Source organism: Solanum dulcamara, chromosome 2 (genome assembly GCF_947179165.1).
Source record: "Solanum dulcamara chromosome 2, daSolDulc1.2, whole genome shotgun sequence".
Taxonomy (NCBI): Eukaryota; Viridiplantae; Streptophyta; class Magnoliopsida; order Solanales; family Solanaceae; genus Solanum; species Solanum dulcamara.
The window spans coordinates 83141304-83156836 of record NC_077238.1 but is presented as its reverse complement, the minus strand read 5'-3'; the positions used below and the strand labels follow the sequence as shown (position 1 = coordinate 83156836).

At 36.3% G+C, this 15533-nt stretch overlaps 1 protein-coding gene and 1 pseudogene across 2 annotated transcripts; one reads left to right on the top strand and one right to left on the bottom strand.

Moving 5' to 3' along the window:
- Window positions 1-146: 146 nt before the first annotated feature.
- On the bottom strand, window positions 147-14788 carry LOC129881181 (protein GAMETE CELL DEFECTIVE 1, mitochondrial). Of its 2 annotated transcripts, XM_055955567.1 has the most exons (5): window positions 14289-14788; window positions 11169-11407; window positions 824-1013; window positions 442-677; window positions 147-305 (listed from the first exon to the last, which is right to left on the bottom strand). In XM_055955567.1, exons 1-4 carry the CDS (start codon window positions 14685-14687, stop codon window positions 459-461), a joined length of 1047 nt encoding a protein of 348 aa, XP_055811542.1. In that variant the 5' UTR covers window positions 14688-14788; the 3' UTR covers window positions 147-305; window positions 442-458. The 2 variants fall into 2 exon arrangements, with proteins under 2 accessions (XP_055811542.1, XP_055811541.1); XM_055955566.1 differs by having other exon boundaries at window positions 147-677.
- Window positions 12435-12617, top strand: LOC129881204 (small nucleolar RNA U3; annotated as a pseudogene).
- Window positions 14789-15533: the final 745 nt, after the last annotated feature.

The window sequence follows — 15533 nt, the reverse complement described above, 5'->3', positions numbered from 1 at the left end:
TGCTTCTAATACATACTATTAGTGGTGAGGCCACTAATACTACTTTTAATATTAGTACATGCGTATTTCTCTAAATTGTGAGAGAAGAAGCCACATTACATCTAAATTTGCCCTTGTGATTTAGCTGAACACCAAACAAAATCATAGGCGTAGCAAAAGCCGTGTTATTGAACGTAGCATAGCGATGGCCAATCTTTCACAAAACTATGTGAACTTATGGAGGTACAAAAGTGATCCACTACAACTTTTAACTTGATCAATTTGATGAAAGGATACAGGAGCTGTAGAAACCACTTGTGATCATTCTGCAAAGACATTTTCATAAAATAGTGTATACTGCCTCTGACAAACAACCAAAAAAGTAACTTCCAGAAACGCATGAAATGCGTCAATTACGAGAAAATCTAACAATTTAAGAAGAGTCTTTTAACTGGAATCTACCTTGCATACAACAAAAATCAAGGCAGAATTTTTTTCCTTCGACGTGGGGTCTCTCTCTTGACAAACATCTTCTCGAACTCGTCAAGGGGTCGACTGGAACCATCAGGTTGACTAATGAACTTCCACCCACCACCATTCCCGCGCTTGGCACGAGATCCTAGCATCTCAACAGTGAAATTCCAGCCATTTGAGGGGCGCCTGCGGCTATACTTGTGGCATTTCACTTTTTTCGCCATCTAAAACCAAAAGCAGAACCATGTAGCTCAGAGTTAGTAAAACAGAATAACAGTACACCCAACAGATCAAAAACTTATTTTGGTGCAACAATACATCAGATCATTATGGTACATTTATTGTTTCATTGGTTCCTAGACATGCTAACCTTCATCTTGTTGAAGTTCATCCTTCGGACAAAGTCTTGATACAGCATCTCATCTTCCTTCATTGATATTTCATAGTGCACTTCATCAGGATCCCTGGTAGTTCCATCCCAACCCTCAGGCATGACCTTGAAGTCTGGTTTATAAGGAAGAGTTGCAACATGGAATTCCCTGTCATGAGAATTGAAAAATCTGCAGAACAAGATAAGCATTTTCATAAATCATATTGCTAGACTAGAGCAAGCATGCTTGTGCTTGCTTTCACGATGATATCACTGAATATAGAGATGCTTCTGTCCAAGGAAAGATGTGAGGTAAGTCTCGCTGCATAACAGTTTGTTTTAGTGGATTTTCTAAGTTAAATTTTCCGACACATACATACTAGGTTAGTAGTAAACAATTTTGCAGTGGCATAAACAACATTTAATCAGGTAATAATGTGAATGTGTTTATCCAACCAGAAAATAAGGAACCAGGAATGTGAACAATCAAATCAGATAACTATCTTGAGTCTATAGTGAAGAATCGTTATGAGAAAACATAGCAGTGCAAGGTTTTTCCAGGTCTACTATACTGCCCCTATCCTGACTACTGAGTGTGCCTTGAATATTATGAACAGTAGGGATGATTAAAGAAAATTCATATTATATTTTGAAACAAACAACCATATAGTATAGTGCTCTTTTGAGATTGGATCGATTAATAAGAATTGGTAAGTATAATCCTAGATAGTTCATTATTACTACCACTACTACTTTCAAAAAAATTAAAGTAGACTGTAAGAATTAATTAATACTTTTAATAGTGACACAAGATTAGAGACGTGTTATTTAGAGAACGGAAAAGGTTCAAAATGCCCTCAACGTATTATAAATGGTTCAACAATACCTTTCTTCTCCCTATTGGATCAAAAATGCCTTTAACCTATTAGAAATGGTTCAAATTTGCCTCTCCTTCTATCTATTAGATCAAGAATGTCTTAACATATTAAAAAATAACTCGAAAATATTTCCTAATTCTAATTATATGTCAATAATATATTTTTACTATACTTGGCAATTATTTAGTTTTCTTTTGATTTGTAATTTATTTTTTTGGAAAGTTCTTGGTTGTCTGTCAAAAAATTTGTCTTGTCTAACAGAAGTACTTGCTTTAAATAAACAAAACATATGAACTAACGTGTGAACTAACCCAAATGTATGTTGTTTAAAAATATTGTCTTCGTCACTGATAATGAGGAATTCATTATGCGTGTATGCCCACAAAAAGATAATATTTTGTTGAGCTATTTTTCTTTTAAGATGTTTCTTAAGAAAGAGTGTAAATACAATATCACTTGACATAAATTATACAAAATTATCTGTAGCTTTAAAAGTCTAAAATTGTTAAGTAATGGAAAAAAATATATAAACTAAGATGCTAATAGTAGTAAAATAGATTTAAAAAAAGACAGAGACGTAATTTATTCGAATCTGAAGGCAAAAAAGATTTTTTAAAAAATATTTTAATATAATAAAAAGATTATATTTATAATTCTAATAAGATATTTTCAGACCGCGTGAAGCGCGGGCATATTAACTAGTATTTCACAGTTAATAAACATATTTTTAGGTAGAAGGGCAAATTTGAACCGTTTCTAATCGGTTAAGGGCATTTTTGACCAATAGCCAGAAGGAGGGGCAAATTTGATCCAATAGGTGGAACGATGGAGTTTATGAACCATTTCTAATACGTTAAGGGAATTTTTGAACCTTTTCCATTTAGAGAACCTAGAAGCATTCTCGATGTAACATAATACATATACCATACCTATCTAAGTTAAGACTTTCACCAGCAGGACATGGGTATTCGGACAATTTTATAATGTTTCATTACAATTACTTCAAAATTAAGTAAGTCGAAATAGGAGCTAATAGTCTCAGCTGCCCTATATTAGTTCTTAACCGCTTAAAAAATGATATCATGGGAGCCTTCCAACACTTTCATCGGAATGGCAATCTAGTCAGATCTTGAATGCCTCATTTATAGCTCTAATCCCTAAAAATAAAGGAGCCACTGAATTGAGGGATTACAGACCAATCAGCTTGATTGGCAGTGTTACAAAATTTCTTCTAAACAATCTAGTCAGATCTTGCAATGCCTCATTTAAAGCTCTAACCCTAAAAAGAAAGGAGTCACTGAATTGAGGGATTACAGAACAATCAGCTTGATTGGCAGTATTTACAAGATTGTCTCTTAAGTCCTAGCTGAAAGATTAAAAGGATGATAGAGGAGCTTGAATCAGGACACCAAAATGCCTTCATCAAACAAGGCAGATCACAGATGCAGCCCTAATAACTAATGAGACTTTAGACTGGAAGATGAAGTCAGGGTAGCCTGGTCTACTTTTCAAACTTGACATTAAAAAGGCTTTTGACCAGCTTAATTGGGTATACTTGATCAACATACTCAGGCAAATGGGATTTGAGGAATGCTGGATTAGATGGGGTCAAATTTTGTATAACCACAGTCAAGTACTCAATTCTGATCAATGATACAGCTGTTGCGTTTTTCTCTCCCCAAAAAGGTCTCGTACAGGAAGATCCTCTTTCACTCTTCTTGTTCATCCTTGCTATGGAAGGTCTATGTAAAATGTTACACAACACTTGATGGAAGGTTTTAAGGTGGGGAATGCAGATGGCAACTATGTAAGAGACTGTTACTAACAGCATCCCACATTCTTAATCCAACTGTTTGGTCATCTTATATAGCTGATTCAACCAGGCCCCTGTAAATACTGTTTGAACCTTTTTTGGATTATGTCTGCTCTTTAGTTATTTTGTAAGTTCTTGTACAGGAACAAACACCTTCTTTTGTTGTAATTTTTTGCCTTGCAGCATCTTCTTGATGCCCTCTAATGAAGTTTCCTTGCTTCATCAAAAAAAATTAAAAAGTAGATAATATTTCCAGAAGCCTAATATTAATATTATAATAATAGCTAAACCATGTATATAGCCATATATATTCTAGAAGCATAGCCAAATACTTAGCTGACCAAACTAGACCCTAATACACTATAGCCGATACTACTAAGGCAGACCAGAAGCTTAGCAAACTGCCCCCCCCCCTCCCCCTCCCTCCTATAGTTATTCTGAGAACTAGTACAGTCGTGACATAGACCACAATCCAATAAATACATATGAAGTTTGTTTAGAATTTAGGCCTCTATTTGAAATTTTGCTTTAGGCCTCTAATTACATTGAGTTGAGCCGCCCCTGGAACAAATGATACTTCCTAACCTGTTTGCTGAATCCCAAAAAAGTTTCTTTGAAGTCTTTCCAATTTTCGTATAACACTAGTAGGGGCATGAAACAAGGACAGATTTAAAATTGTCGGTGCACGATAGCGTGAATTGCTAACGTGTACCTACTAATCGGAATGGCGAGGAAGAAAGAAGAAGGAAGTCAGTAAGCCGGTGGTCACCTATAGGGATGGAGAACACAGATCTGGAAAATCCACAAGGAGTAGAGAGTAGACAGGGCAGGCAAGCAATGGAACAGTGGCCGCCTCTTGCTTCGAAGGAGGTGACCCCTAACACCAATGGAACAATACAGCCAACAATTAGCTCTGGGAGTAAATCTCTTGCTGGAACTAGCATGAATCCAGTGGAGATTGGCGAAAAGGAAAATGTCATGCGACGAACTACACAGAGGAAGTTAGATATGAACACTGAGCCAAATAAGAAAAGGGCGAATTTCTTTGATACTACCAGATTATCAGCTAAGGAAATGAGTCTGAGTTATGTTATCCAATAATGAAGAATGGTGAGGAGGTCATAGAATTGAAAAAGGAAGAAATCGACAAAGCAACTGAGGTATGGGAACATGCTCTCATCCTGTATGTGGTAGGGATTCTCCTATAATCGCTGCAATTGAAAGATACATCGTTGTACAGGTGAACACTGTAAGTAAGCCTAAGGTGTATTACCACAATGATGGTTATTTTCTAGTTCGGTTTGCTAGCTTGGATGATAGGAATGAAGTGTTGTACTCGGGGCCTCATATGCTGAATAATAAAACTATTATAGTGAAGGTGTGGAGTGCTGATTTTGACTTCAACAAAGAGGTTTTGCAGACAGTACCAATCTGGGTGAAATACCCCAACTTGCCTCTCAATTGTTGGAGTATGGACTCACTGAGTAGAATAAGTAGTTCCCTAGGGATCCCTTTGTATGCAGATGAATGCACTACTAAGGTTGACAGAATATCCTATGGTAGAGTGTTAGTAGAAATGGATGTAGCCAGGGACTTACCAAAGAAGCTCGAAGGTGGAAGATCTGAATGGAAGAAACTTTGAGCAAGCAGTGCACTATGAATGGGTTCCAGAATATTGTACCAAATGTATGCAGGTGGGACACAAATGTCAAGTTAAGGAGGGAACTCGACCCAAAGTAGCACCTAAGATGGGAAATAAATGGCTTCAGAAGCAAGTGATTACTACAGAGGGAGGGATGCCAAAAGAAGGAAATGAAAATAATGATAATACTAAGGGCCAACAAAGTGATGATGTAGGGACATGGAAGCAATAGCTCCTAGAGCATCAGCAAAAGGATCACCAGTAAAACAGAGCAAGGCACAAAATATGAGGGTGACAAATGGTTTTGAGCCTCTAAGAATATTACAACAAGGCACTACAAGTGGAGCTGGAGATCAAGAAAGGAGGGATGAAGGGAGTGGAGGCAGTAACCATACATTGATAACATGCAGCTGGTTACTTGGAACACAAGGGGAATAAACAAGCTTCATAAACAAAAGAACTCAAAGTTGTTTATGAAGGAGAATAATGTAGGTATTATAGCAGTATTAGAACACAGTTAAGGAGCACTTAGCAAGTAGAGTAATTCAGAAATTAGCACAAAGGTGGAAATGGGAAGCAAATTATGAACACTATGCAAAGGGAAGAATTTGATTGCTGTGGGATCCTCAGGTGATTGAGTGCACAATTTTGAACAACTCTGATCAGTATATCCAGAGTAGAATTATAGTGAAGAGGAGCAATATGGGTTTCTGCCTGGTAGCAGTCTATGGCTTGCATACTATACATGCTAGATTACAGTTGTGGGAAGCTCTATAAGTTTTCGTCACAGGGACACAAGAGACTATGATATGTATGGGAGATTTCAATGCAATATTATCAGGTGAGGGTAGACCCATAGGTACCCCAGTTCAGGAGGCAGAAGTAAGAGACTTTAATAACTTTATGATTGATACAAGGATAACAGAAATGACGTCAGTTGGAAGACCATACACATGGACCAATGGTCACACTTGCAGCAAGATAGATAGAGCTGTGATAAATGCTGAATGGATGATGAGTATGAATCAGTTAGAAATCACTATTATGCAACCAGGATCATCTGATCATTCTCCTTTGGGATTGGATATAGATAGACATGTGCAGGGAAGTCACAGGGCCTTTAAATTTTTCAATTGTATTACTGGACATCCAGAGTTTATACAAAGGGTGGGAGAAGCATGGACTGGAGGACACAAAAGAGATTTACAAGCAATATGGCAAAAGCTCAAAGAGGTGAAAGCAAGCCTTAAACATCTCAATAATAGTGAATTTAAAGGGGTGAGTGAGTAGTAAAGTGAAAGATATTAGAGGGCAATTGCAACATGAGCAAGAGATCATGAGAGATCCTTCACAAGTTGCTCTTAACAGGCAACTGGAAAAGGACCTACAAGTGCAACTAGAGAAGTGGAGTATGATTGAAGAGAGTGCTATACAACAGAAGTCAAGAGTGCAATGGCTGAAGCTAGGAGATGAAAACACTGCATTTCTTTGCAACATGAAGAATAGGGTGGCCCAAAATACAATCACTAGCCTCATGACATCAGATGGTACCAAAGTGCAGACACAGGAAGCAATAGAACAGGAAGTGAGTACTTTCTATAAGAAGCTACTTGGACAGGCTTCTCAGAATCTACCTAGTGTTAAAGGCCATTCGGATTGGAAGCTGTTTTTAGCTTTTTTGAGTGTTTGGCTGGCCAACTTAAAACCATTTTGTACTTAAAATAAGCCCCCAAAAAATAATTGGGCTTGTTTGGCTTAGCTTATCTAAACAGCTTATAAGCTGCCCCAAAAAAAAATTGGGATACCTAACTTATTTTTTTCTGGCTTATAAGTTGTTTTAGATAAGATAAGCCAAACAAGCACTTAGTACTACTATTATGAGAAATGACAACACTCTAAATAGGGAACAACAATTACAATTGGCAGGACAGGTGATAAGGGAGGAGGTGGTAAAAGTACTTAAAGATATAAATGATATGAAAGCCCCTGGACAAGATGGTTTCAATGCTTACTTTTTTAGAAGGCATGGCCAGTGGTAGGAGAAGATGCTATAAATGTTGGACTAAGGTTTTTTGACACGGAACATGTATCCACCCATAAATTGTACAACAGTGACTCTCATCCCAAAAGTTGCTAGCCCTACAAAGATTGGGGAATACAGGTCTATCTCTTGTTGTACAACAATATACAAGATCATTTCCAAAGTGATCACAACTAGGCTGCAGAAGGTGATGAACTCCATAGTTGATCCCAATCAATCAGCTTTTGTACCAGGTAGAGCAATTAATGATAATATCATTTTGAGGAAAGCCTGTGATTCACTTGAATGGAGTTTTTTTAAGAAAATTTTATATGAGATGAAGTTCCCAACAGTTGATCAATCAACTGGATAATACAGTGGGTCACCACTGTCAATTACTCATTTCTGGTCAAAGGGAAAAACACAAGGCCTTTCAAAGCTAAGAGGGGTTAGGCAAGGGGACCCATTATCACCATTTCTCTTTATGTTGGCCATGGATTACCTCACAAGGATATTGAAAAGCTTACACACAACTCCTGAGTTTCACTACCATCCCAGGTTCAAGAAACAAAGAATTATCCAACTAAGTTTTGCTGATGATTTGCTGCTGTTTTGTAGGGGTGATGTAAAATCAGTAAACAGCTTACATAAGTGTTTTATGCTATTCTCAAGTGCTTCAAGTCTAGTGGCTAATGTGGAGAAAAGTAGTGTCTATTTTGGAGGGGTAAAACAATCTGTTCAAGACAAATCCTACAGAACCTGCAGTTTTTGAGAGGAGAGCTACCTTTTAGATACTTGGGGGGTACCCTTGAGCACTAAAAGAATGTCTGTAGTGCAATGCAAGCCTCTTATTGATAAAATGCTGAATAGAGTTACTAGCTGGACTACTAAGTTTCTTTCCTATGCTGGTAGAGCTCAATTAGTTAAACATTATCTCTTTTCCATCCAAACTTTTTGAGCACAAATCTTTCCCTTGCCTAAGAAGATATTACATGCTGTGGAAAGTATTTGTAGGATGTTTATGTGGACAGGAAGTGTGGAGGCATCAAAGAAAGCACTCATTGCCTGGGAAAAGCTATGCTGGCCCAAGACTAGTGGGGGTTTGAATTTCCTTGATGTATTCACCTGAAATAATGCTGCAATAGGTAAACTCCCATGGAACTTATGCAAAAAGGAGGACAAACTATGGGTAGAATGGATACACACCCACTATGGACAAGAGGGAGTATGGGGCATTCAAGCCAAACAAGCATCCTGGCTTGTACAGAGAATTCTAAAGGCTCATAAACATCTACAAGCTGCTGGATATACTGAACACAGTCTTATGCAAATGGAACAATACTCTATTAACAATGTGTATGGGAAGATGAGAGGCAAACAAGGACAAAGTGGAACGGATAAAACTGGTCTGGGCAAGCTATGATGCACCTAAATGGCTCTTCATATTGTATATTGCATTAAACAAAAGGCTCTCAATGATGGACAGATTGGCAAAATGGGGGTTAACAACTAACTTGACATGTCCCTTGTGTCAAGTGGAGGATGAGAATACTGACCACTTGTTCTTTGAATACTCATTCTCTGCTGGATTATGGAATAAATTGCTAGCTTGGCAAGGAATACAAAGATAAGGAAGGCAATGGCATGAAGAAACTCAATGGGCAATAAAACACATGAATGGGAGAAATGACATAGCACAAGTATACAGGATGACTCTGGCTGGAACTATATATCACTTGTGAATGGAGCGAAATTATAGAATGTTTCAAAACAAACAGAGGACGAAGGAGATCATTCTTAGATAAATTGTACGAGACGTGCATGGTAGAGGATCCCACCAACTAAAGCTAGATAGGAGATTACGTGATCTAAATGTGTATCCCTAGTAGTGCTACAATAGATGAATAGAAATGTTTTAGAATATGAGGTTTAGCAAGGCTTGGAGCTCGTTTGTCCAAGCCTGCTGGTTTTTTTCTGATGTGTAATGACTACTTTGAAATAAAAGCTTTTACTTACCAAAACAAATGAGTGGGGATGCTCGATAAAGTGCTCTAAATGGGCACTTTTTTAAAGCCTTTAGACAAATACCGTTTCAGCTAACCTGCAAGCTTCTTCTCAACTGTGAAAACTATACCAAAATTTGAAAATTTTAGGTTGCAGTGTTGAAAATTTTTCTATCGTCTATTCAGGTTTGCCTTTTGGTGCAAAACAAAAAGATAAAGGGATATGGCAAGGCATGCTTGATAAATGTGAGAAAAAGCTATCCATTTGGGGGGACAATATCTATCCTTTGGGTGAAGACTAGCGTCAGTAAATAGCTATGTTGCTCTGACTCTTCAAAATTCATGTTGCACCTGTGTCGACACGACATGGATGTGGGTATGGGATCCACACTAGACTTGGTCAACTTACCTTGAGTGCTTTGATAGGGTACTTGGTTTAATTTTTGGGTTTATGTCATAAACATATATAGTTATATAAAGTATGCAAATGATTTTCTATAACACGAGATATCTTACGAATAAAACATTAGATGTTTATAAAGAACTAAATTATATTAGTTTCAGTTCAATAACTTTAATTAATCAAGATATATACTTAATATGTTGTAATATACATTTATTGGTTGTATCACAACAGTCGGATCCGTACGCCCGAATAATAAAATTTATGTGATGAAGAATCAACCTCTGGATCCGTACTATTTCAAATACCCGTATTCGAGTTCAAGCAACATATGTAAATATTGCTTTGGATTATCTCCCAACCTATATGATGTCTCTTGTCTCCATCCCAACTTGAATTGAAAAAGGAATAAACAATTTGAGAAACAATTTTCTTTGGGAGGGTAACTCGCAAAGAAAGAAACTATAATTTGGTTCGATGGCCCGCAGTTTTGAAATGTAAAAACCTCAAGTTGCACAACAAAAGCCTCCTAGGCAAATGGCTTTGGCAATTGAATGATATTCATGAAGCTATAAAATAAGAAAAGAAGGATTCTGGTCTCCTAAACCTGCTATGAGGCCTAGCAGTGTGGCTATTTGGAAGAACACTTGCAAATACTGGGATGAGTTTAATGAGAATATTAAACTAAAGGTGGGGAATGGGAAGAACATCAAATTTTGGTTAGATCAATGGCTGGATATAGGGATTCTGAAAGAAGTGTTCCCTGTTTTATACAACATAATTCTGGAATAGATGCACCTATTGCAGATTGTTTTACGCACAAGTGTGGATGGCCAGCAGTAGTGGCGTATTCATGTATAAAACTATTGCAATCTACTGTAAAAACAAACAGGACAATGGGAGGCTGAATGCCCATGGAAAATGTTTTGTAGAATAAAAGCACCCGAAAAAGGTCCAGTTTTGGATAGACAGCAGAAAAAGAAGCATGCTTAACTCAAGATGTATCACAGAGAGGGGCTTCTATCTCTGCAACAGATGCTTTCTATGTGAAGACTCACCAGAAAAATATAGGCATCTCTGTTTGCATTGCAACTTCTTCAAAGATTTGGACTCTTGTTTTAATTATATATGGAGTTAGCTGGGTGACACCTCAACATGTGAAACGCCTACTCAATTGTTGGTGGGGACAGAAAATTGATAGAAGACTAAAGTCAACTTGGAAGACTATCTCAATTTGCATCATGTGGAATATTTGGTGGGAAAAAAATGTTTTGGAAAGGGAAAAATCACATACTCCTTTTCTAAAGTATAAATGTATACAAAACTTATACTAATGATACAGGAGCAATACAATGGAAAATCCAGCATTTCTTTTGGATTTTGTGGAAAGCCTTGATGTTGTTGACCGTTGATCAGCTCATGCTTTCAACTTTTATACTTTTGTGGTACCCTTTTGGTAATAAACATGAAGAAAGTACCATTTTCAAAAGATAATAATAGGAACATCAAACTTGGACGAAGTTATAAGTAACAACATAATCTCGAAGGATTTTAAAGGAAATGACTTCTGAATCTAATTCACTTACTCTGGGCATGTATCAAGCAAGAGCTCAATTGAGTCATCCAATGGACGCCCAAGCTTCTTCTCTTCCTCCTCCTCAAGTTCCTTCAGCCATAGAATTGCATGAACCCTCTGCCTCATGATCCTGTAATCTTTTGCTAAGCGCTCAACTGTATACAACTCCGGGTTCTCCTTATGTTTCTTGTACATTTCTGTCTTCTCTGAATCCTTCAAATAAGACCCCCTTGCACCTGGCTCCATTACCTGCTCCAATAACACCAAACTTTGATAATCCATCATAGTTGGGAAGGATACTACCACTTCATACCCTTATTTGCTCATCGAGTTCTTAGTGTTGTACCAGAAACAATTCCGAATAACAAACAAGAAAGTTACTTTCTCCCAATCCCATTTTATATGCTAGTGAAAAGAAATCCCTTAAGACTACGAAAGACTACAGCAAGAAAGTTCGGTTTGCAATATTATAACATATGTTGCTTCTCCAAAAGTAAAACTTTATCTTCAAAAAAAACTTCAAATTAGCCCAAAAATAAAAATTAAACTATCTAAACCTTGTACATTGAACCACGATGAATTTTAGGAACAAAGCAAGTACAGTATCTCTAATCAATCTAGACCATACATGCTTACAGAATTATCAAAATTCTGATTCATAACTAGAAAACTTCACATCACTTCTTATGGTGGCTGGGCTTAAGGCGGGAGGATGTATTATGGTGGTTGGGCAAGAACAGTGGCTCTTTCAAGGTTAATGCAACTTACAGAATGATGAACCACCCCAATCAACAATTAAACAACTGGCCCAGGAAGCTCATTTGGAAAACAAAAATACCACACAAAGTAGCTTGCTTTCTGTGTGGCTACTAGCTAAGGGAGCAGTCCTTACACAGGACAGTTTGATGAAGAGAGGGATCCCATTATGTTCCAAATGTTTCTTTTGCAGTGAAAAGGCAGAGACTGTTAATCATCTATTCCTACATTGCAAGACCACAAGACAATTTGGAGAATATTCTTAAATCTCAAAGGCATTTCATGGACTATCCCAATTCTGGAAAGGTTTCAGAAGCACTTAAGAAAGAATTGGGAGGAGGCCGGCTACCGGCAAAAGACAGAAGTAGATGAAGAATTGTTCCTGCCTGCATCTGGTGGACAATTTGGAAGGAGGGGAACTCTAGATATTTTGAGAATGTAGAGAATAGTATGCAGAGTATCAAGTTGAATTGTATCTTGATCCTGTGTTTTTGGTGTAATCAGTTAAACTCAAACGATAACAACCTTACTTGAACAGGATCTGTTCTATAGGCTCGAACCACTTTATCCTTGAGTTCTATAGAGACAGTAAACCAAGTTTGGTGGATGAACTGTGGCCATAAGACTAGAGCATGATTAACAGCCTCCTTGTGCGAGGCAGTTTCCGAAGACCCTTGGCTCAGGAAAAGCGTTTTCATAAACTGGTTTGGAAAAATATATGACTGAAGAAGCAATGGTGAAAATACCGAGGAAATGAGAGTAAGCAAAAAATGTAGGATAACCAAAGATGATACTAGAATAATACTAATAGTACTGATAAGGATAAAGGGGGGCATAAAAAACTTACATTTCTATGAATCAATTTATCTTTGAAGGTTCACCCAAAACAAAAAGGATGGATCGACTCCCACCAACTTATTGAAGTAAGCATGTACCAAGTGCAAGTTTCTTTCAAAGGTCTTCTATGATTTGAGGGTCATAATCCGCATTAACTAATAAAGCTGGGCTAGAAATCTTACATTTTTAGTTTATCCTTGACAGTTCACCCAAAATAACAACGGATGGCTTGACTCCCACTTTTGGAGAGACAATTTGATTTATTAAGTTGAACATATATGTTTCATTCAAGCTGTAAAATAAAAAGATAGCAAAATATACACTCCACTGAAAATTAATCAGCAGTAGGTACAGGAGACCTTAAAATCAAACAATGAATATCCAAATTAAAATTCTTAACATATCTTAATTTCCATTAAAAAGTTCACAAGGGAAACTGGGAAGCACATAAAGTTCCAAATAGTAATTGATAGGAATGAGAAAAAGATTGGACCTATGTTTAGAATGGAACGGAAGGGGAGAACACATTCAAAAATTGAGGATCATATTATTCGAACTTTTGAGGAGTCGAAGAGATTAGTATCTACTGCAACTAAGTGACATTAATCTTCATCCCTTAGGTGCATAAAATGACCTTTCTAGCAATGTAACCAGTGTATTAGTTGAGGTGCAAGCAATGCCATGTGCTAGTTAGGACACTACCGTTATAAAAGATCAATAAAGAAAAGAAAAGGTTCTTCCAATTTGGAGCAGATGGTCTTCCAATGGCTGCCTAAACTACTTGTATTAATCTATAGAGTTAAGTCAGGAAACTATTAACATATGCTACAATGCATAGAGAACAAAGACAGAGAGATATAGTTTTGATGCACCCACGCACACACATCCACGATTTCATTGCTGCTATAGTTGTTTCAGAGGAATAGCATAGATAATACTATTAAATATACCACTTTCCAATCCAGCCAAGGTAATGAAAAGCTTCCATGTAATTACCAATAAAATATTAAGTAACAGAAAATACAATAACTACAACTTAGATGTTTGCACTGGCACCCCCAAGAAGTAACAACATCAGTAGAAACACCTAACAAAGACTCACCACAAGATTCAAATCAATATGTGTACTCTGATCAACATATTGGGAAGGCACAAAGAAATCATCAGATATATCCTTCAAAATACCATATCTCGATACAGTTGATAGATTCTCGATATCATTCTAGTAAAGCATAATCTATAAATTTTAATCATCCTGTACACTATACATTACTCTTACTAACATTATAGTTTCTAACTAAAACTACAAAAAATTAAATTCCAAAAAGCAAAAGCATTACAAGATGAAATATTTAACCTAATAAGATGTTTGCACTATTTACTCAGTTAAGAGCTCATTATCATGTAATTGTCTACACTAAATATAGGTTAATAAACTAAAAATTATGGGTAGAAGCCTTCCCTAACCAGTAAAAACCCATTACACTGCAATGTATATTAGTTAAATCAGAAGAAAAGTAAGTTTAATTTGTGTCACCTGCTTCATCAAAACGCTCATATCCTTCATCCTCCCATCCCATCCATCAACAAAAGCTTTCCCTTTTCGATTCTCAGCCTGAAGCTCCTTAACTTTATCCATTTCTTCATCAGTCCATCTAGCTGAACCAAACCCACCAGACGACGGGGCAGATCGTGCATTGGTGTCCGAACCCATTTGTCGGCCCACAACTTCTCCATCAAAATGCTCCTTGGTTAACCCAGTAGACCATGAATTTGAACCCGCATCCCAACCCAAATCTTCTGTAGACCCATTACCTCCGAAATTTGCACTCCAATCATTTCCAGTAGAAAAGGGCTTCACAAAATTGAAGTTTTTCAAGGTTTTGGGAAGTGGGTTTTGCGAGAAATTTGTTAAGATTCGTTGAAAAGCTCGCATTTCTGAAAGTTTCAATGGGAGTAAAGAAGGAGTTTGAACCCTATTAAAACCCTAAAGATGATGAACTAAGCTGTGGCAAAATTTTCCAACTGTTTCAGGCGAAAGAATAATAATATTTATCTGACACGGTTAAAATTTTGATAAATCATAATATTTATTTTTTTTATCTCAAATTATATCACACAATTAGAATTTTGAGATGTAAACGATATAAAAAAAAGTTTTAATAAAAAAATATTTGATTGAATCTCAAAATTTTAATTGTGCCATAAGTTAAAATAGTTTTAAAAATATATAAAGAATTTTAGTTGACTCTAAAAATTTTATCCGTATCACATAAATTGAGATAAAATTATAATTATTAGGTAAAATAAAAAGAGTTACAAAAGGTTATACTATTTTTTGTGTGTGTGTGTTATTGATCTCTTAATTGCTATGAAATTTTAATTTTGATCAGTATGATATCTTACTAAATATATTTGATCTTCAAATAATTAAATATTAAATATATTTATAATAATTATCAATATTCTATCACTTAATTGTATATGTTATACGTTAAGCTTCTTAATTAATACTAATTGTGTATGTTATACGTTAACCTTCTTAATTTATACTAATTAATAATATTAATAACAATTTAACTAGAGAAACAAATTTGTTAGCCCCCATTTCACTTTTTTTCCACGAACTTATCCATTTTTTGTATTATTTTGACTGAGGAAATCTCAAAGTAGCAAAACTATGATCAATCAATAGAACATTCTTTTCAATTTTGACAACAACAAAAAAAAAAGATAAGAATATTTTCTTCTAGAACATGGTGCAAATTGCAGTTTTTTCTCC